General features: G+C 47.6%; 1 protein-coding gene across 1 annotated transcript in view; it reads left to right on the plus strand.

Annotated features, from left to right (window-relative positions):
* The first annotated feature begins 783 nt into the window (after positions 1-783).
* The window catches only part of ZNF512B (zinc finger protein 512B), an 88,829-nt gene continuing 66,346 nt past the window's right edge, over positions 784-23,266 (plus strand). Inside the window, exons 1-2 of the mRNA XM_058176717.1 lie at positions 784-976; positions 22,495-22,620. Of these exons, the coding sequence (XP_058032700.1) occupies positions 22,497-22,620 (124 nt within the window). The 5' untranslated portion in view covers positions 784-976; positions 22,495-22,496. The remainder of the gene's footprint in view (positions 977-22,494; positions 22,621-23,266) is intronic.

The raw sequence follows: 23,266 nt of genomic DNA on the forward strand, positions 1-23,266 counted from the left end.
GGTGGAAAGAAGGAAGGAAGGAGGAGGAAGGAAGGATGGGAGGAAGGATGGAAGGAAGGAGGAGGAGGAGGAAGAAGGAGGAGGGAGGGAGGAAGGAGAGAGGGAGGAAAGAAGGAAGAAGGGGGAGGAGGAGGAAGGAAGTGGGAGGGAGGAAGGAAGGAGGGAGGAAGGACGGAAGGAAGGAAGGAAGAAGGGGGAGGGAAGGAAGGAAGGAAGGAGGGAGGGAGGAAGGAAGGAAAGAAGGAGGGAGGGAAGAAAGAAGGCAGGAGAGCAGGGAGGGAGGGGAAAAGTTGACTCTAGGGTCAACCCAACCCAACCCAACCCAACCCAAGCTATGGAAGCCCAAGCCATTTCACCCTTCGAGGGGGGTCTAACCCTGCCTAAAGCAACCACCGGGGCTTAATAGCTCGCCTCTAACCGTCGCGGGACGCCGGACCTCCGACTTATCCTGCGCTGCCGATCCGAGTCCGGCTCTCCGAAGACCCCCCACCCAGCCCCCCTTCTCTCCCCCTTCTCGCCTCGCTTCCCCCCCCACTCCACCCCAAGGGGTGCGCGTATGTGTGTGTGGGGGAGACAAGACCCTTCCTCCTCCTCTTCCTCTTCCTCCGGCGCCCCCTCCCCCGCGGGATCTTTTCCACCGCCCTCCCCCCCACCACTACCAGGGATTCCCCCCCCCACCCTCCCCCCCCCCCCCCCCCCCCCTCCCGGGGGGCCGATTAAAATAATCCCGCGAGAATTGCGAGCGTCGAGGGTGAAACTGTCAAGGGGAGAAGGAGGAGAAGGAGGAAGAAGGGAAGGAGGAAGAAGAAGAGGAGGAGGAGAGAAGAAAAAAAGGAGGAGGGGGGGGTCTCCGCGCATGACCCGGCGGCGCTTTGGCCGGGCGCGTCGCGGCGGCTGCGGGCTGGCTGGGCTCGCGTGGGGCTCCGCGCGTGGAAGGGGAGGAAGAGGAGGAGGAGAACCGGCCGCCCGCTCGGAGGTAAGCGAGGCCGTCCAGCCGCCTTTAGGCTCGGCCACCCCCCGCCCCTCTTCGTCTCCCCACCCACCCACCCCAAAGCCCAGCAAGCCCGGGCCCGACCACCCTCCGCCGCCCCGGCGTCTCTCCCCCGTCCCCGTCCCCGTCCCCGGCTCTTCTGCGGAGGCCTCCTCCTCCTCCCTTCTCTTCCCTCCTTTCCTTCCTTCCTCCCTTTTTTCTGCCATCCCTCCTTCCTTCTGCATTAAAAAAAAAAAGTCGCCATTTTGCTTCGTTGCTTCCCCGGGTTCCTTGCGAGGAATCGAGTCGGGCCGCCCGGGTGGCCTCCCAGAGCCCCCCCCACGCCCCTGTTTTATTCCCCTCACCCACCCACTCGTGTTTTTCTTTTTCTTTTGCACCGCGGGGAAAGACCCACCCCCACCCCCACCCAGCTGGGGTCGGGTTTTGCGTGGGGTAGGGGCGGGCTGGCTGGCGCGGGAGGGAAGGAAGGAAGGAGGTGCGGGAGTGTTTGTGCAAGACGGGGGTGCAATTGAGGGGAGGGTCGGGATTTGTTTTGTTTTTTTAAATGGGGAGGGGGCTGCCCCCCCTTTTTTTTAATACAAGGGAGAGAAAACCCCTCAGCGTCGTCTTCTGTCTCTTTCCCCCCCACTCCCCTCAGCCACCAACCCACCCACCCACTCTTGATCCCCCTCCCCACTTCCCGGGGCTCCTGCGTTTGCCAAAATAGGGGAAGGGAAAAAAAGAAAGAAAGGGAAGAAAGGAAGGAAGGAAAGAAGAGAGAGAAAGAGAGAAGGGGGGATGGAGGAAAGAAAGAAAGAAAGAAAGAAAGAAAGAAAGAAAGAAGGGAAAGAAGGAAGGAAAGAAGAGAAAGAGAGAAGGGGGGATGGAGGAAAGAAAGAAAGAAAGAGAAAGACAGAAAGAAAGAAAGACAGAAAGAGAGGGGGATGGAGGAAAGAAAGAAAGAAAGAGAAGAAGGAGGGAAGGAAGGAAAGAAGAGAGAAAGAGAGAAGGGGGGATGGAGGAAAGAAAGAAAGAGAGAGAGGGGGGGATGGAGGAAGGAAAGAAAGAAAGAAGAAGGGAAGGAAGGAAGGAAGGAAAGAAGAGAAAGAGAGAAGGGGGGATGGAGGAAAGAAAGAGAGAGAGAGAGAAAGAAAGAAAGAAGAAGAGAGAAAGAGAGGGGGATGGAGGAAAGAAAGAAAGAAGAGAAGAAGGAAGGAAGGAAGGAAAGAAAAGAGAAGAGAGGGGGATGGAGGTAAGAAAGAAAGAAAGAAGAAGAAGAAGGAAGGAAGAAGAAGAGAGGGGGATGGAGGAAGAAGAGGAAAGAAAGAAAGAAAAAGGGGGAAAGGAGAAAGCGAAAGTGAGGGGAGGGGGAGAGGAAGCACAGTTAGAAAATGTAGGGGAAGGGAAGGAGCAGCTGTGGCCGCTTGCCCACCCACTCACCCACCCACTTCAAGCGACAGGTGGTGGGACTGTCGCCCCCCCCCTCTCCCCGGCCACCCGCGGGTGAGGGGGTTGTCGGAGGGGCCTCAGAGAGGAAGGTGGGCTTGTTTGAGGGGGTCACCTCGAGGTCATGAGTGAGGGGAAAGGCTCTGGTGCCCCTCAAGGGCAGAGGGGCTCCTGGCCAAAGTTTGGGGAGGAATTGAGACCCCCCCTCCCCCGAAGGCTGGGATTATGTGGGTGGGGGTGCTGGATATTCTTGGGGATGCCACTGATATTGGGGTACCCCCAGGGGGAGCAGGGGCACCCAAATAGAGGCGGCTAGGAAGAGCCTTTGGAGGTAGGCCTGGATTTACGTCCGACATTTCCATTGCCCAGCGGGGGAGTTAAGCGCGGCGTGCCTCATTTTACGTCCTTTTTGGGTTTTTTTGGCGGGGTGCCAGAGTTGTTAAGCAAATCGCTGCAATTGTTATGGGCCTCGTGTGGCCGTTAAGCGAATCTGGCTTACACACACACACACAATTGGACTCTGCCGGATGTAAAGATTATGAATGGTGAATCACAGGACGTCCTGGACCACGCAGCCGTCCGGTTTGCCAAGCATCCGATTTACAGTCGTGCGACCGCGGGGACACCGCGACTGTTTTTTTTTTTTTTTTTAAGTGGGAAAACTGGTTAACGGTCGCTTCCCCCCCCCCCGGTGCCGTCGTAACTTTGAACGGTCGCTAAACGGTTATAAGTGGAGGACTATCTTTAGATGACATTTGGCACATGCATGTGGATCTCTGGATGGGGGCGATTTTTCCTGACTGTAGGAAAGGCTGCCACAGGGAATTGTGAGGGCGCCTTGGTTGAAAGCTTCTTGACGGGGACCATAGAGTTGGAAGGGACCTTCGGAGGTCATCTAGTCCAACCCGACTCTGAGGGAGGCTCTGGTGGAGTCTGCCCTCAGCGGATTAGGTGACCTGAGGTCGCTTGGAGGGCTGTGCTACCTTGTGATTTCTCCCTGTTATACAGTTAGTCCTCGACTTAGGACCACAACTGAGCCCAACATTTCTTATGTTAAGCGAGAGGCGTTTGTTCAGGGGCTTTTGCCCCGTTTTACGACCTCTCTGGCCACCACCGTGAAGTGAATCACTGCGGTTGTTAAGTGAGGAGCACGATTGTGAAGTGGATCTGACCTCTCCATTGACTTGCCTTGTCCGAAGGTCGCGAAAAGGGGAGGATCACGCAACCTAGCCTGGCTAGGTGGCTCAGTGGCGAAGACGCGGAGCTTGTAGATCAGAAAGGTCGCCGGTTCGAATCCCTAGTATAGGTCTCCTGCATGAGGAGTGGGTTGAACTAGATCATGGGTCTCCAAACTTGGCAACTTTAAGCCTGGTGGACTGCAACTCCCAGAATCCCCCAGCCAGCAAAGCAAAGCTGGCTGGGGAATTCTAGGAGTTGAAGTCCACCAGGCTTAAAGTTGCCAAGGTTGGAGACCCCTGGACTAGATGACCTCCAAAGTCCCTTCCAACTCTGTTACTGTTACCGACCCCAGGACACTGCAACCTCCATAAATAGGAGTCAGTTGCCAAGCGTCTGAATTTTGATCACGTGCAGCACAGGGATTGCTGCGACGGTCGTAAAGTGGTGAAAAACGGTCATAAGTCACTTGTTACAATGCCATCGTAACTTTGAATGGTCACTAAATGAACTGCTGCAAGTCGAAGACTACCTGTACCGGCAACACATTCAATAGACAGGAAAGTCACATTCGGGGGTCAAGTAAGAGGGGAAGAGCTGTCCCGAACTTTCTAGCACGTTTATAGTTTGGAAATGGGAAAGGAATGGGCCTAGATCCGTGATGGCGAACTCGGTGCCGAAAAGGCCGCGTGTAAACATCGTGTGGGCGCTCTTCAGGGCCGTGCTCTAGAAAAGCTGCGCTTCTGGGTTCTAGCGCACCTGTGCACCTGATAATCAGGTGGCCAGCGCGCATGTGCTTGTTGTTCATCTGCACTGCAGCATGCGCGAAGGGATTGTGCCCCAGAAAAGCCGAACTTCCAGGTTCTGGCGTGCATGCACACCCAAAACCAGCTGTCCGGCGCGTATGCGCACACCGATTTTTGGCACTGCCGCACGCGTGGAGGATAGCTGATCGTTGTGCACGCATGCGCCCCAGAAACCCTAAAGAACAGGCAAGGCCATGCGACGTGGCTTTTTGTGCCATCACGGGCCTAGGTTCACACAACCGGGGACTGGATGGATTGGAAAAGGGCTTAGCTAGTTTGAGACTCTGCGCTTGCATTCACGCCAGGATTGGGTGGCACATGAATGAACAACTGGTTCACCCCAGCGCCGCAATTGTGAGTGCATCCGCCTTCCGCACATGTGTTTTGGTTGCACGCACGCTTGCATGCATTAAAAAATGCAGCTAAATAGAACGGAATAGCGCCTGGGCAGGTGGATGGGCCGGTCACAACTACTGGTTCGCCCAAACCAGTCTGAACTGGCAGCAGCCCACCACTGTTTCGCACAACATGGGTTAAGCTTGTCAAGTGAGAGCCTAGCAGAGATATTTGGACGGCATGTGTTAACCTTGGTTAGATTTTTGCCTGGCTTTGGATGAATCTAGCCTCGTTTAAGTTAAATTGAAGGTTCGGTGTGTTGTGTGAATCGAAGCACAGCATGGATGGCTGGGTAAAATATGGTTTAGAGCAGGGGTCTGCAACCTTGGCAACTTGAAGCCTGGTGGACTTCAACTCCCAGAATCCCCCAGCCAGCAAAGCTTGAGTCTAGTCCAGGGGTCTCCAACCTTGGCAAGTTGAAGCCTGGCGGACTTCAACTCCCAGAATCCCCCAGCCAGCAAACTTGAGTCTAGTCCAGGGGTCTCCAAGCTTGGCAACTTGAAGCCTGGCGGACTTCAACTCCCAGAATTCCCTAGCCAGCAAACTTGAGTCTAGTCCAGGGGTCTCCAACCTTGGCAAGTTGAAGCCTGGCGGACTTCAACTCCCAGAATCCCCCAGCCAACAAACTTGAGTCTAGTCCAGGGGTCTCCAAGCTTGGCAACTTGAAGCCTGGCGGACTTCAACTCCCAGAATTCCCCAGCCAGCAAACTTGAGTCTAGTCCAGGGGTCTCCAAGCTTGGCAACTTGAAGCCTGGCGGACTTCAACTCCCAGAATTCCCCAACCAGCAAAGCTTGAGTCTGGTTCTGGGAGTTGAAGTCCGCTAGGCTTCAAGTTGCCACGGTTGGAAACCCCTGGACTAGACTAAAGTTTGCTGGCTGGGGGATTCTGGGAGTTGAAGTCCACCAGGCTTCAAGTTGCCAAGGTTGGAGACCCCTGGACTAGACTAAAGTTTGCTGGCTGGGGGATTCTGGGAGTTGGTCCGCCAGGCTTCAAGTTGCCAAGCTTGGAGACCCCTGGTTTAGAGTTAACTACGGAAATGTGATAGTTAAACCTAACCTGGAAAAATACAGGTAGTCCTCAGTTCATTGAGTGACCGTTCAAAGTTACAACAGCACTGAAAAAAAGTGACTTATGACCATTTTTCACACTTACGACTATCGCATCATCCCCACGGTCACACAGGATGAAAATTTGGACATTTGGCAACTGATTCACATTTATGATGGTTTCAGCATCCCGAGATTATGTGATCCCTTTTTGCGACCTTCGGACAAGTAAGGTCAACCAGGAAGCTCGATTCCCTTAACGACCGTGCGACAAATTTAACAATGGCCGTGATTCCCTTAGCTGCGGCCAGAAAGGGCATAAAATGGGGTGAAAATCACTTAGCGACAGAAATTTGGGGCTCAGTTGCGGTCGTATGTCGAGGACTTAACCGTATAGCAGGGGAAATCAAAAGGCAGCATAGCCACCGATGTGACCTCAAGTGACCCAAGCTGCCGAGGGGTAGACTCCACCAGAACGTCCCCAGAGAAGGGTTGGATTAGATGACCTCCAAGGTCCCTTCCAGGTCTTTCAACCGTCTCGCTTAGCAACAGAGGTTTTGGGCTCAATTGGGGTCGTAAGTCGAGGACTACCTTTCCTCATATGGCAGTGACCTTATATGGCAGTGACGCATTTCCCAGGCCACGTGAATTAAAAGGAAAGTTATTCCCTGGTCAGTTATTCCTGCAGTTTGCTGGGGATCTGTCCAGAAATCCTTTGCAAGGCTGATCTCTGGACCAGGGGTCTCCAACCTTGGCAACTTTAAGACTTGTGGACTTCAACTCCCAGAATTCCTCAGCCAGCAAAGCTTGAGTCTAGTCCAGGGGTCTCCAACCTTGGCAACTTGAAGCCTGGCGGACTTCAACTCCCAGAATCCCCCAGCCAGCAAACTTTAGTCTAGTCCAGGGGTCTCCAACCTTGGCAACTTGAAGCCTGGTGGACTTCAACTCCCAGAATCCCCCAGCCAGCAAACTTTAGTCTAGTCCAGGGGTTTCCAACCGTGGCAACTTGAAGCCTAGCGGACTTCAACTCCCAGAATCCCCCAGCCAGCAAACTTTAGTCTAGTCCAGGGGTCTCCAACCGTGGCAACTTGAAGCCTAGCAGACTTCAACTCCCAGAATCCCCCAGCCAGCAAACTTTAGTCTAGTCCAGGGGTCTCCAACCGTGGCAAGTTGAAGCCTAGCGGACTTCAACTCCCAGAATTCCCCAGCCAGCTTTGCACAAGTCTTAAAGTTGCCAAGGTTGGAGACCCCTGCTCTGGACTGAAGACACTGTGAGGAATGAGGAGGCCCTTGCTAAAGTTAGGGGCTTTGGGGAAATGACCCGCCTGGGTAGCATTTAACATCCCTTAAAAATCTGATGGTTGACGCTGTTTGCATTTGCTGTTAACGCCGGCTGGCATATGGAGAAGAGCAGCGTCTTTAATCCTTTGCAATAAGCAACCTGCAGATTGCCTTTGCGTTGCTGGAATCCTTTTCAAAATGTTTGCTGCAAAAATGGGTCCGAGAGCCAGCTTGCTCTAAAGGTAGTCCTCGGCTTACGACCGGTTGCTTAGTGAGCGTTTGAAATTACGACGAGATTCTCTGGGGTTGGGTACAATCTGGTTCTGAAGTTCAGATAGAACAGGAGAGAATAACAGAGTTGGAAGGGACCTTGGAGGTCTTCTAGTCCAACCCCCTGCCCAGGCAGGAAACCCTATAGCATTTTCAGGCAAACGGTTGTCTAATCACTTCTGGAAGACCTCCAGTGTTGCAGCATTCACAACTTCTGGAGGCAAATTGTTCCACTGCTTAATTGTTCTAATTGTCAGGAAATTCCTCCTTATTTTTAGTTTGCTTCTCTCCTTGGTTAGTTTCCACCCGTTGCTTCTTGTCCTGCTTTCAAGTGCTTTGGAGAATAGCTTGACTCTTTCTTCTTTGGGGCAGTCCCTGAGAGACTCAACATGTTTTGAGAAGGATGGCCACACACCCCCTTCCCTGATCATGTGAATGCAGTTTGGGTGCTCGGCCATCGGACTGTGCCATATCCCAATGGTCACCTAACTGCGTTTTATGTCTTTTTTTTTTTCTTTTTTTTTCTTGAAAGAGTTTTAAAAAACAAAAACATTTTTCCCCCTTTTTTCCCCCTCCCTCCCAAAAACAAAACAAAACACCCCCCTCCCTCCCCCACCCCCCGGCTTCCCGGGTCAATCACAAGGTAAAGTCCAATCCAAATAACCACATCCAAAGCTTTTCGTCTCCCAGCCCCCTCCCCATTACATAAAATAACTTTCTAATTATTCAAAGGCAATCTGATATTTCTTAATCTGATATCTGTTTTGTAGATAATCAATCCATTTTTTCCATTCAATTAAATATCTTTCCTGCGTATTGTCTTTTAAAAACGCTGAGATTTTAGCGTTTTAATATTTGGAAAAGAAGAATAATAATATTTAACTGCGTTTTATGTCATTTTGACCCAAAACAGCCCCATGGGTTTGCTTAAGGTATTGCGATATTTGCTTAAGGACTGCCCAAAAAAAGTAAAATCATGGTTGATCGTGTAGGCAGCCTTCATTATGGACGTAAATTGAGATTAAAACAGTAGGCTTGAAAGCCGGAGATCGTGAGTTCTAATTCTGCTTTAGGCATGCAAGGCGACTGAGTTACTTTGGCTCAACAGGCAGGAGATTGTAATCTGCAGTTCTGCCCTAGGCATGAAAGCTGGTTGGGAGACTTTGGGCCAATCACCAGGAGACGGTGAGTTCTAGTCCCACCTTAGTCATGTAAACTAGATAAATGGCTTTCAGTCACTCACCAGGAGACAGTTCTAGTCCCACCTTAGTCATGAAAGCCGGCTGGATGACTTTGGGCCAATCACCAGGAGACTGTGAGTTCTAGTCTCACCTTAGTCATGAAAGCCTCTGGGTGACTTTGAGCCATTCACCAGGAGACTGTGAGTTCTAGTTTCACCTTAGGCATGAAAGCCTCTGGGTGACTTTGAGCCATTCACCAGGAGACTATGAGTTCTAGTTTCACCTTAGGCATGAAAGCCTCTGAGTGACTTTGAGCCAATCACCAGGGGACGGTGAGTTCTAGTCCCATCTTAGTAACAAAAGCCAGCTGGGTGATTTTGAGCCAATCACCAGGAGACGGTGAGTTCCAGTGCAGTTTAGGCAGGTGATTTGGGGCCAGTCACTCTCCCTTAACCCAACCCACCTCACAGGAATGTTGTGGTGGTAGCAGGAGGCAAATTATACGTGTTGGAGACATTTGCTCCCTTGAGTTATTTATAAAAATAAGAAAGGTGGGATTTAAAAAGAACATTTTTTAAAAAATAATAATCAAATAATACTACTTACTTTCTCCCTCCTGTCTTCCTTTTTTTTTTTCTTGAAAGAGTTTTAAAAACAAAACATTTTTCCCCTTTTTCCCCTCCTCCCAAAACAAAACAAAACACCCCTCCTCCCCACCCCCGGCTTCCCGGTCAATCACAAGGTAATGTCCAATCCAAATAACCACATCCAAAGCTTTTCGTCTCCCAGCCCCCTCCCCATTACATAAAATAACTTTCTAATTATTCAAAGGCAATCTGATATTTCTTAATCTGATATCTGTTTTGTAGATAATCAATCCATTTTTTCCATTCAATTAAATATCTTTCCTGCGTATTGTCTTTAAAAACGCTGAGATTTTAGCGTTTTAATATTTGGAAAAGAAGAATAATAATATTTATCTGCGTTTTATGTCATTTTGACCCAAAACAGCCCCATGGGTTTGCTTTAGGTATTGCGATATTTGCTTAAGGACTGCCCAAAAAAAGTAAAATCATGGTTGATCGTGTAGGCAGCCTTCATTATGGACGTAAATTGAGATTAAAACAGTAGGCTTGAAAGCCGGAGATCGTGAGTTCTAATTCTGCTTTAGGCATGCAAGGCGACTGAGTTACTTTGGCTCAACAGGCAGGAGATTGTAATCTGCAGTTCTGCCCTAGGCATGAAAATTGGTTGGGAGACTTTGGGCCGATCACCAAGAGACTGTGAGTTCTAGTCCCACCTTAGTCATGTAAACTAGCTAAATGGCTTTCGGTCACTCACCAGGAGACAGTTCTAGTCCCACCTTAGTCATGAAAGCCGGCTGGATGACTTTGGGCCAATCACCAGGAGACTGTGAGTTCTAGTCTCACCTTAGTCATGAAAGCCTCTGGGTGACTTTGAGCCATTCACCAGGAGACTGTGAGCCCTAGTTTCATCTTAGTAACAAAAGCCAGCTGCGTGATTTTGAGCCAATCACCAGGAGACTATGAGTTCTAGTTTCACCTTAGGCATGAAAGCCTCTGGGTGACTTTGAGCCAATCACCAGGAGACTGTGAGTTCTAGTCCCACCTTAGTAACAAAAGCCAGCTGGGTGATTTTGAGCCAATCACCAGGAGACGGTGAGTTCCAGTGCAGTTTAGGCAGGTGATTTGGGGCCAGTCACTCTCCCTTAACCCAACCCACCTCACAGGAATGTTGTGGTGGTAGCAGGAGACAAATTATACGTGTTGGAGACATTTGCTCCCTTGAGTTATTTATAAACATAAGAAAGGTGGGATTTAAAAAGAACCTTTTTAAAAAAATAATAATCAAATAATACTACTTACTTTCTCCCTCCTGTCTTCCTTTTTTTTTTTTTTGAAAAAAAAATTGAATCATAATGCCTGCAACAGCAAGATGAGGAAAAGTGTCTGTTTTCACTTAATCCTCCTTCCTTAATCCTTGTTCCGTGGGCGTAGGGAATACAGCTTTCAAGTTTTGAAGTGGGAGAAGTTTGCTGTAGAGAAATTAACAAAACCGAACATTCGTTGCGCAGAAAGAGAAATGTAGATATGTTGGCCAGTGCTGTGGTGAGAGGAATAAAATGGTAAAAATGTAGAGAAGGGGTCTCCAACCTTGGCGACTTTAAGACTCGTGGACTTCAGCTCCCAGAATTCCCCAGTCAGTCCAACCTTGGCGACTTTAAGACTCGTGGACTTCAGCTCCCAGAATTACCCAGTCAGTCCAGCCTTGGCGACTTTAAGACTCGTGGACTTCAACTCCCAGAATTCCCCAGTCAGTCCAACCGTGGCGACTTTAAGACTCGTGGATTTCAACTCCCAGAATTCCCCAGTCAGTCCAACCTTGGCGACTTTAAGACTTGTGGACTTCAACTCCCAGAATTCCCCAGTCAGTCCAACCTTGGCGACTTTAAGACTCGTGGACTTCAACTCCCAGAATTCCCCAGTCGGTCCAACCTTGGCGACTTTAAGACTCGTGGACTTCAACTCCCAGAATTCCCCAGTCAGTCCAGCCTTGGCGACTTTAAGGCTCGTGGACTTCAACTCCCAGAATTCCCCAGTCAGTCCAACCTTGGCGACTTTAAGACTCGTGGACTTCAACTCCCAGAATTCTCCAGTCAGTCCAACTGTGGCGACTTTAAGACTCGTGGACTTCAACTCCCAGAATTCCCCAGTCAGTCCAACCTTGGCGACTTTAAGACTCGTGGACTTCAACTCCCAGAATACTCCAGTCAGTCCAACCTTGGCGACTTTAAGACTCGTGGACTTCAACTCCCAGAATTCCCCAGTCAGTCCAACCTTGGCAACTTTAAGACTCGTGGACTTCAACTCCCAGAATTCCCCAGTCAGTCCAACCTTGGCGACTTTAAGACTCGTGGACTTCAACTCCCAGAATTCCCCAGTCAGTCCAGCCTTGGCGACTTTAAGACTCGTGAACTTCAACTCCCAGAATTCCCCAGTCAGTCCAACCTTGGTGACTTTAAGACTCGTGGACTTCAACTCCCAGAATTCCCCAGTCAGTCCAACCTTGGTGACTTTAAGACTCGTGGACTTCAACTCCCAGAATTCCCCAGTCAGTCCAACCTTGGCGACTTTAAGACTCGTGGACTTCAACTCCCAGAATTCCCCAGTCAGTCCAACCTTGGTGACTTTAAGGCTCGTGGACTTCAACTCCCAGAATTCCCCAGTCAGTCCAGCCTTGGCGACTTTAAGACTCGTGGACTTCAACTCCCAGAATACTCCAGTCAGTCCAACCTTGGCGACTTTAAGACTCGTGGACTTCAACTCCCAGAATTCCCCAGTCAGTCCAACCTTGGCAACTTTAAGACTCGTGGACTTCAACTCCCAGAATTCCCCAGTCAGTCCAACCTTGGCGACTTTAAGACTCGTGGACTTCAACTCCCAGAATTCCCCAGTCAGTCCAGCCTTGGCGACTTTAAGACTCGTGGACTTCAACTCCCAGAATACTCCAGTCAGTCCAACCTTGGCGACTTTAAGACTCGTGGACTTCAACTCCCAGAATTCCCCAGTCAGTCCAACCTTGGTGACTTTAAGACTCGTGGACTTCAACTTCCAGAATTCCCTAGTCAGTCCAACCTTGGCGACTTTAAGACTCGTGGACTTCAACTCCCAGAATTCCCCAGTCAGTCCAACCTTGGTGACTTTAAGGCTCGTGGACTTCAACTCCCAGAATTCCCCAGTCAGTCCAGCCTTGGCGACTTTAAGACTCGTGGACTTCAACTCCCAGAATACTCCAGTCAGTCCAACCTTGGCGACTTTAAGACTCGTGGACTTCAACTCCCAGAATTCCCCAGTCAGTCCAACCTTGGTGACTTTAAGACTCGTGGACTTCAACTTCCAGAATTCCCTAGTCAGTCCAACCTTGGCGACTTTAAGACTCGTGGACTTCAACTCCCAGAATTCCCCAGTCAGTCCAGCCTTGGTGACTTTAAGGCTCGTGGACTTCAACTCCCAGAATTCCCCAGTCAGTCCAACCTTGGCGACTTTAAGACTCGTGGACTTCAACTCCCAGAATTCCCCAGTCAGTCCAACCTTGGCGACTTTAAGACTCGTGGACTTCAACTCCCAGAATTCCCCAGTCAGTCCAACCGTGGCGACTTTAAGACTCGTGGACTTCAACTCCCAGAATTCCCCAGTCAGTCCAACCTTGGCGACTTTAAGACTCGTGGACTTCAACTCCCAGAATTCCCCTGCCATGTCCAACCTTGGCAAGTTTTTCACACTTATGACCCTTGCAGCATCCCCGTGGTCACGTGATTAAAATTGTGACGCTTGGCAACTGACTCATATTTATGACGGTTGCAACGTCCCGGGGTCACGTGATTCCCCCTTTGCGACCTTCTGGCAAGCAAGTCCAGATTCACTTTAACAACAGTGTTCCTAACTTAACAATTGCAGCGACTCGCTGCAACTGTGGCAAGAAAGGTCGTAAAATGGGGCAAAACTTACTTAAGGAACGGTCTCACTTAGGAATAAAAACGTTGGGCGCAATTGTAGTCGTAACTCGAGGGCTACCTGTACATAAAAAAATGATGTATAACATTTGTTGTGTTCGAAAATTTTCTGAAACTAAGTTGGTCTATGTTTGAAGAAGGCCTTAATTTATGACTTGCCGAAGTAAGTGCTCAATTATGACTGGGAAATTTTTTTGGCATTTTAAGGATTGAAAGTAGAGAAATAGAAATAAGTGTCTGGCTTTTTTTGGGGTGCTGCAGGTTGTATGTGGGATGTGATCAGGTACCTTAGGGCTCCAAGAACCTGGCTGGGAGGGAGAAAAAGGGGAATCATACAGAGATGCAACAGGCAACTCCTCCATAATTTTTATTTATTTATTTATTTATTTTATTTGCATTTATATCCCGCCCTTCTCCAAAGACTCAGGGCGGCTTACACTATGTCAAGCAATAGTCTTCATCCATTGTATATTATATACAAAGTCAACTCATTGCCCCCCCAACAATCTGGGTCCTCATTTTACCTACCTTATAAAGGATGGAAGGCTGAGTCAACCTTGGGCCTGGTGGGACCTGAACCTGCAATATTGCAAGCAGTTGCTGTTAATAACAGGCTGCATTAGCCTGTTGAGCCACCAAAGGCCCTATAGCCACTATAATATTTAACAAGATCAGTTAAAGAGCAGCTGCTTTCCTGCAATATTGGTTAACCTTAAACTCGGTTTTACGTTGGCTTGGATTCTTCATAGTTTAATGTGCGCTGCCTGTTGAATGCATCAGTTAGTTATGATTCCATAGAAGCCCGGCAAAGAATGATAAACCTAGTAACCCGGTTAAATCTAGGGTCGATGGTAGCTAGTCTGATCTCATGGAGTGATTTGGATGTCACCCAGGTTCTCAAGTCGCAGTGGGCATTTTCCATTAAACCTCCACCCCCACCCCGTACCCCCTCATCAAAGGGTTTAATCGGCATTCTCTATGGATAGGTAGAAAATTACCGTTGAGAAAAAACGGATTTGGAGCAAAATAAAAATAAACACTTCTTCACTCAGCTTGTTTGTGTGTTGTGTTCATAGAACACACTTTGCCCTAGCAGTTGAAGATGGCACCTGTGCTCACCCAACAAACTCACCTTAATTAGAGTTAACGTTAGTTAGATTCCTTCCTTCCCTCCTTTCTCCTTCCATTCATCTTTTTCCCTCCCTCCCTCCCTTCCCCCTCCATTCATCCTTTTCCTTCCCTCCCTCCCTCCCTTTCTTTCTTCCTCCTTTTCCTCCTTCCTTCCCTTCTTTGCTTTCCCTTCTTCCTTCCTTCTTTTTTCCTTCTCTCCCTTCCTCCCTTCCTTTTCCTTTCCTCCATTCCGCTTTTCTTCCCTTCTTATTCCTTCCTTTCTTCCTTCCTTCCTTCTCTTATCCTTCCTTCCATCCTCCCTTCCTCCCTCCCTCCCTTCCTTTTCCTTTCCTCCATTCCGCCCTTCTTCCCTATCTTATTCCTTCCTTCCTTCCTTCCTTCCACCCTCCCTCCCTTCCTCCGTTCTTTCTCCCTCCATTCTTCCTTTTCTTTTCCTCCATTCCGCCCTTCTTCCCTATCTTATTCCTTCCTTCCATCCTCCCTTCCTCCCTCCCTCCCTTCCTTTTCCTTTCCTCCATTCCGCCCTTCTTCCCTATCTTATTCCTTCCTTCCTTCCTTCCTTCCTTCCTTCCTTCCTTCCTCCTCCCTCCTCCTCCCTGCCTTCCTCCGTTCTTTCTCCCTCCATTCATCCTTTTCCTTCCTTCTCTCTCTCCCTTTCTTCCTTTCTTCCTTCCTTCCTTTCCGCCTTCCTTCCCTTCCTTGGTTTCCCTTCTTCCTTCTTTTTTCCTTCCCTCCCTTCTTTTTCCTTCCTTCCTTCCTTCCTTCCTTCCATCCATCCACCCTCCCTCCCTTCTTTTCACTTCCTTCCTTTTCCTTTCCTCCCTTCCTTCCTTCCTCCCTTCTTTTTCCTTCCTTCCTTCCTTCTTTCTCTTATCCTTTCTTCCACCCTCCCTCCCTTCCCTCCCTCCCTCCTGTGAAACTAGCCAATTTGCACATCCATTATTTGTTCCAGCCAGTTACCAGTTTGATCAGTGAAGCTGAGAAAATGAGTTAAAGCCAAGCAGTCAGATTTTCTGGGTTTGTGTGAATGGAACCCATGTGAAATAAGACTAAAAAAACTCACTTAAGATGTTATTTACTCTGAAAACCGTTGTGTGCTTCACTTCAGAAACTCTGTTGATTTACACTCGGTTACCATTTCATGTTACGTTGATCGTACTGAACAATTTGCTAAGTTAATAAAAAGCCAGATGAAATGTGCCAAAACTAAAGCCACGTATAAAGATTGACTGCATAGCAACAGGAATAGACAGTAACTAGGAGCGGAGCAATGGCAATTATGCATTATTTTATGGAAAATCAAAAAAAATATGCATTTTTTTAATTAAGTGCAAAATCAAAAAGCTACTGCTGTTATGCATTAAATTGTCCAAGTTTGGTGCAAAAGTGGAAATGCACCAATCTGTAGAATTCCACCTAGAATCCTAGAGCTGAAAGGGACCTCGAAGGTCTTCTAGTCCAACCCCCTACTCAAGGCAAAGAGACCTTATACCAGTGGTTCTCAACCGTTATAGTGCTGTGACCTCTTTAATACAATTCCCCACGATGTGGAGACCCCTTTAATACAATTCCCCAAGATGTGGCGACCCCAACCATAAAATTATTTGCGTTCTGAATTTATCGCGCCTGAAGCCGTATTGGCTAGCGATCTGAACTGCTTGCGATTGCCTTGAGGACGGAGGCATTAAAGCGGAGACTCCTCCCCTATTAAGTTTATCGCACCTGAAGCCAGATTAGGCTAGCGATTGGGAGCGATTGCAGCTGGTTTGAGAGGGAGACATCAGAGCAAAGATTTCTCTCTTTTTTAATTCATCGCGCCTGAAGCTGAATTCGGCTAGCGATTTGAAGAGCCTGCAGCTGGCTTGTAGAGTCAACCATTGGAGCGCGATTCTTCGACTCGCAAGTATACTTCCCATATTTCCGATGGTCTTAGGCGACCCCTGGCAAATCCTCATTCGACCCCCAACGGGGTCGCGACCCACAGGTTGAGAACCGCTGCCTTATACCATCCTGATCAACCGGTTGTAACACTTTAGATGCGGGAAGGCAGGCCTGGGCCACAGGGTAGCAGTCAAAAAACTCAAAATAGTGGCCACAACCACACAATCACAGCCCCTCCATTCGTGTGGGGACGGGGGAGGGCTTTGATCACAAGATAGGGGCTGCCATTTTGACTTTTTTGACTCTCCTGCCAGCGACCCATAAGGCAGACTGTTATTTTCAAGTGGAAGATGTCTGGTGGCAACATCCTTCTCTAATTTAGAACACAGGTCTCCAACCTTGGTCACTTTAAGACTTGTGGACTTCAACTCCCAAAGCTGGCTGAGGAACTCTGGGAGTTGAAGTCCACAAGTCTTAAAGTGACCAAGGTTGGAGATCCCTAATTTAGAACAACCTTATTACAAGTAATCCTCGACTTACAACCGTTCGTTTAGTGACCGTTCAATGTTATAACGACCCTGAAAAAGGTGACTTATGACCGTTTTCCACACTTACGACCAATGGCAGCATCTCCATGGTCACGTGATCAAAATTCAGCTGCTTGACAAGTGACTCATTGCGTTGGTCCCTTCCAAGTCTGTTACAGAAAGTCCTCGACTTCCGACCATAACGGAGCCCAACATTTCTGTTGTTAAGTGAGACATTGGTTAAGTGAGTTTTGACCCATTTTACGACCTTGCTTGCCACGTTTGTTAAGTGAATCACTTAAGTTGCTAAGTTAGTATCCTGGACGTTAAGTGAATCCGGCTTCCCCATTGACTTTCCTTGTCAGAAGGTTGCAAGAGGGGATCACCTAACCCCGGGGCAATGCAACCGTCATAAATATGAGTCAGTTGTCAAGCATCTGAATTTTGATCACACAATCACGGGGAAGCTGCAAAAGTCGTAACACTGGAAAAACGGTCATGTCCCTTTTTTCAGTACCGTTCTAACTTCGAATGGCCGTTAAATGAACGGCCTCCTGCAACCCTCTGCCAGCAAAAATGGAGCTCGGACGGGCCGCGTGCAGCTCGGACGGCCTCCTGCAATTCTCTGCCAGCAAAAACGGAGCTTGGACGGGCTGCGTGCGGCTCGGACGGCCTCCTGCAATTCTCTGCCAGCAAAAACGGAGCTTGGACGGGCCGCGTGCGGCTGGGACGGCCTCCTGCAACCCTCTGCCAGCAAAAACGGAGCTCGGACGGGCCGCGTGCGGCTCGGACGGCCTGCAATTCTCTGCCAGCAAAAACGGAGCTCGGACGGGCCGCGTGCAGCTGGGACGGCCTCCTGCAACCCTCAGCCAGCAAAAACGGAGCTCGAACGGGTGCGTGCGGCTGGGACGGCCTCCTGCAAGCCTCTGCCAGCAAAAACGGAGCTCGGATGGGCCGCGTGCGGCTGGGACGACCTCCTGCAAGCCTCTGCCAGCAAAAACGGAGCTCGGATGGGCCGCGTGCTGCTGGGACGGCCTCCTGCAACCCTATGCCAGCAAAAACGGAGCTCGGATGGGCCGCGTGCTGCTGGGACGGCCTCCTGCAACCCTATGCCAGCAAAAACGGAGCTCGGACGGGCCGCATGTGGCTGGGACAGCCTCCTGCAACCCTCTGCCAGCAAAAACGGAGCTCGGGCGGGCTGCGTGCACCATGGGCCGGTCCTTCACTGTTTCCAGGCATCCCCACAGGCTAGATCTATGTACCCCGCGGGCCAGATTCAGCCCACGGGCGTTGAATTTGAAAACCCTGGCCCAGAATCTAGATTTTTTTCTGCTGGAAAAAAAAGCAGAAAATGGCCCATTTCTGCCAGCGTTTGAGTTTGCAGGGAGACCAGATTTGCAGCCACTTAGTGGTTAATTAATAATGTTGAGCCGATGTCTGGCTCTTTGCCCGCGAACCTATTAGGCCAAATACCCTAGGAAGACCAGGTTGAATTTGGAAACATGAAACAGAGAGACTTCCGGACAGTGAACGTGGGTTTTACGGGTAGTCCTCGACTTGCGACCGAAAATGTCCGCTGCCCAGTGAAGCATTTGTTAAGTGAGTTTGCCCCACGTTATAACTTTTCTTGCCGTAATTGTTAAATTAGACATGCGGTCGTTAAGTCAATACGGCTTCCTCCTTGACTTTGCTTGTCAGAAGGTCGCAAAAGAGGAATCACGTGACCCTGGGACACTGCAACCGTCACAAATGTGAGTCAGTTCCCCGGCCTCTGAATTTTGATCATGTGACCAGGGGGAAACTGCAAAGATCATAAGTGTGAAAAACAGCCATAAGTCGCTTTTTTCAGTGGTGGTATAACTTTGAATGGTCACTAAATGAACTATTGTAAGTCGAGGACTCCCTCTTCACGCTGTTTGCCAAGCGCCTAAATTTGGATCATGTGACCCTAAGGATACCGCAAGGGTTGTAAGCCAAAGATTGTAAGCCGAAGGACAACCACAATGGTTGTAAAACCAAGGAAAAGTAAAAAAAAATATCTCTTTTTTTCAGTGCTGGTATAACTTTGCACAATGTTGTAACGAATGGTAAATTTTTTTTTTGTTTTTTTTTTGTTTACATTTATACCCCGCCCTTCTCCGAAGACTCAGGGCGGCTTACAATGTATAAGGCAATAGTCTCATTCTATTTGTATATTTTTTACAAAGTCAACTTATTGCCCCCCCAACAATCTGGGTCCTCATTTTACCTACCTTATAAAGGATGGAAGGCTGAGTCAACCTTGGGCCGGGCTCGAACCTGCAGTAATTGCAGGCTTTGTGTTCTAATAACAGGCTTCTCTATTGCCTGAGCTATCCCGGCCCCTAAATTGAGGACTTCTTTTATTTACATTTTTATTTATGCATTTTTCTTTGTGCTTAATTAACAGTGTATTGTCTGAGTCAATTTACTTATACTTAATAATAATAGTAATAGTTTTGTTGATTTATATATTATAACAATCTTTCATCATTTTCTTATGCATACATAATATTTATTTATTTATTATTTATTGATTTGATTTTTATACCGCCCTTCTCCCGAAGGACTCAGGACAACATAACATAAACCAACCAACATAAAACAATTTAGAGAATTTAGGGAATGGAAAGGGAGAGGAGAGAGTGAAGGAAGAAAGTAGGTAGGAAAGAGAGAGGTAGGAGAGGGGGAAAGGAGAGGAAGAAGAAAGGGGAAAGAGAGAGGGTTAGAAAGGGTGGAAGAGAAGAGTGGGGAAGGAGGAGAGGAAGTAGAAAAGCGAAAGAGAGGAAGGATGAAGAAAGTAGAAGAAAGTAGAGAAGGGAGGAGGAAAGGTTGTGTTAAGGAAGGAAGTGGTAGCTGGGCAGATCCGAATAAGTAACAAATGAAAGTTAATGACTAATGTTGAATAAGAGACTGTACATTGAATAGGTTGTTGGAAAATGGAAATAAAACTTTTTTATTAAAAAAAAAACCAATTTTATAAAGAGAATTAAAAAACATTTTAAAAAACTTATTCAAATTGGCTAACCCCATTTAAAAACTATAATTAAAAGATAACAAAAACCCCAATTAAAAACCGCCCCAATTATTATTATTAATAATAATCTTTTATCTTCTAATTTCTACCTATCTAACCCTTGGTAAGACAAATCCCATGTTAGGAAATATTCCGTATCTTCCTTATCCTTTATCTTTAAATTGAGGACTTGCGAGATTGTGTGTTGCTTTGGCATTCTTTATCTGTTTTTTTTTGGGTTTGTTTGTTTTTTTACCCCTAAAATAATTTTACCGTTTGTCTTTAGGTGGCATGGACCTAGTTACTGGTGTTTTTTTAAAAAATTATTTTGATCTTTCGATCTTTAAAACGGAGGGCTGTGGTCACAAAAGGTCATCTCAGGCCAGCTTCTACCAGATGTATTTTTCTTTGATCCTTTTTTTTTTTTGGAGGGCTTAACATTTTGTGCAAAACTGGACTGGCTAATTTATTGCTCAATGTGCAACTTTGGAAAAATGAGAGTTGCATTCGGAAACCGGGCTAAAGGTATTGTGCAAACGCAGCTAATGTCATGACTTTGGAGGCAAACTGGTATTCCTTTGTAGCAAAGGATGCGTTGGGTCAACATATTTAGAATTGAATATTAATAAAGGAGAATATTTGTAGGTCAGGGTTGAAATGAACGGGTCCTTGGTGCTCTCTGAGCTTGGTGGTTGTTGTTTTTTTGGCAGAAAAATAGGTAACGTCATCAATGCCATAAGGGACTGGGGTTCGCTCTCCTTCCATTGTAGCCCTGATGATGTTACCTAGTTTGGTAGTGAAACATCTGCAAGAAAGCCACCAAGCTCAGAGAGCGGCGAGGACCCCTCAGAATTGAATATAGGCAGTCTTCAAATTACAACAGTTAATTTATTGACTGAAGTTACGACGGCACTGGAAAAAGTGACCTATGACCATTTTTCACACTTAACGACTGTTGCAGGTCCCGTGATCCAAATTCAGACACTCGTCAACTGACCCTTATTTATGACGATTGCGGTATCCCCGGGGGCATGCGATCCCATTTTTGAGAGCTTCTGTCAATTGGGTAACCAGATTCGCTTAACAACCGTGTTACTAACGGAACAGCTGTAGTGAGTCACTTAACAACTGTGGCAGGAAAGGTCGTAAAATGGGGCAAAACCCACTTAACAACCGTCTCGGTTAGCAAGAGAAGTTTTGAGCTCAGTTGTGGTTGCAAATCGAGAGCTACCTATATTTTGTAGGCTTTGTAACTTCTGTGCACAGTTTCCACCGCATTTCTCAACCTCTGCATCAAGATGGCTGGACTTCAACTCCCAGAATTCTCCACGCTGGCTGTGGAATTCTGGGAGTTGAAGTCCATGCATTGTAAAAGTTGCTAAACTCTTCTTCAAAAGGATGCATTACTGGTGACCAGCCTACCGAGACCTTTTTGTCTAAGGCAGGGGGTCTCCAACCTTGGCAACTTTAAGTCAGAATAGAATAGAACAGAACAGAACAGAACAGAACAGAACAGAAGGAATGGAACAAACGGAATGGAATAGCAATAGAAATAGAATAGCAATATTTATTTTTTATTTATTTTATTTATTTATTAGATTTTTATACCGCCCTTCTCCCGAAGGACTCAGGGCAGTTTACAGCCAAAGATAAGAACACAAGCAATATACAATTAAAACAAAATTAAAAAACTTATTAAATAATTGGCCGAAATTTAAAACACTTAAAATCTAAAAACCCCTTAAAATTCATCTAGAAATTTAAAATTTAAAAATTAAAAATTTAAGCCAGCCCCGCGAGAGTACCGTATATACTCGAGTATAAGCCGAGTTTTTCAGCACGTTTTTTGTGCTGAAAAACGTCCCCTCGGCTTATACTCGGGTCTATACGGTATATACTTGAGTTTTTTTTTTTTTTTTAAGCCCCTCGGCTTATACTCGAGTATATACGGCTTATACTCGAGTTTTTTTTTTTCTTTTTTTCACATTTTACCGGACGGAAGCCCTGCCGGTGCAGTGAGAGGGCGGGCGGGGGGAGCCGCCACCCTTCTCAGCTGAGGAGGAGGCTTTCCCCAACCGGTAGGTGCCTCATTTCACCTCGGCTTATACTCGAGTCCCCAGTTTACCCCAGTTTTTGGGGTAAAATTGGGGACCTCGGCTTATACTCGGATCGGCTTATATTCGAGTATATACGGTAAATAAATACATTTTCAGCTCGCGGCGAAAGGTCCAAAGATGAGGCACTTGGCGCAAGCCAGGGGGAAGTTCGTTCCAATAGAATAGCAATAGCAATAGATTTGTTTTGTTTTGTTTTGTTTTGTTTTGTTTTGTTTTGTTTTGTTTTCCAAGTGATTGGACACATAAGGAATTTGTCTTGGTGCATATGCTCTCAGTATACATAAAAGAAAAGATACGTTCATCAAGAATTCTAAGGTAATACCCAGAATTCTGGGAGTTGAAGACCGCAAGGCTTAAAGTTGCCAAGGTTGGAGACCCCTGGCAGACCAACGTCTCTTGGTTGGGTGTTCAGATGGTCTCCCAAGATGCCACTTTAGAGACCCGTATCTTCACCCCTGGCTTAGGAGTTGACCAAAACTGGTTGGTCATTAGGAGACACATAATTTTGGACTAAGACTGGGCTTGGCTTCATCCAGAAGGGCTGTTCTAAAGAAGCAAAAGTGGGTTAAGGTCCACCTCTTTGACCTCCATCCCAGAAGGTTCAAAAAAAACCAACCCCCAAAAAACCAACCCAAACTCCCTTGTGTGGATTGTCCAGATTCTTGAGTTGATGCTCTTTCTTCTTTCTTTCTTTCAGCAATGGCCGACCACTATACCTACCGAGTTGGAAAGAAGGTCGCAGGGTCCAGCAGGGCCAGCGCAGAGAGAGAAAGCAGAAAGGCGGAACTGAAGGTCCATCCAGCCTATGAACAATCTAACCTGGGTAGGCATTAGGTTTTCCAAGTGGGGTCAAGGGAGGTCAATTTTTGAATGCACCAAAGGGCCCAGGGGTGGGCGTTTGCAAGTTACCGTGTCCTGGAGTCGAGGACGACCGTGTTTCCCCGAAAATAGGACATGTCTTGAAAATAAGGCCAAGCCTGATTTTTTTAGGGTGGGCTTAAAGATACGCTCTCCCCTGAAAATAAGCCCTAGTGAAGGGGTGGAAGTGGCCAGCCCAGGCGTGAAATGCTCCCAGTTCAGACCGGATCGCCCGATCCGGTAGCGATGGCGGCGGGTGGTTCGGAGGACCGATAGCAAAAATCCCTGCCCACCCCCCATGCCCTGCTGAGCCGCGCAATCATCAGAAGTTGTTTTTTTTTTAAACTTTTTTAACGGCCGAAAAAATGCTTGTAAAAGTAAAAAGTAAAAGTAAAAAGTAAAAGTAAAAGTAAAAGTAAAAAAATTAAAAGTTAAAAGTAAAAAGTTAAAGTAAAAAGTAAAAAAAAGCCTCTGATGATCGCGCGGCTCAGCTGAGATCGTCAGAACCTTTTAAAAGCATTTTTTCTACAACCTCTTCGGCCGAAGAGGTTGTAAAAAAAAATGCTTTTAAAAGTTAAAAAAAAAAAAGTTGGCCTTACCAAGGCATTATA

This window comes from Ahaetulla prasina, chromosome 3, assembly GCF_028640845.1.
Source record: "Ahaetulla prasina isolate Xishuangbanna chromosome 3, ASM2864084v1, whole genome shotgun sequence".
Taxonomy (NCBI): domain Eukaryota; kingdom Metazoa; phylum Chordata; class Lepidosauria; order Squamata; family Colubridae; genus Ahaetulla; species Ahaetulla prasina.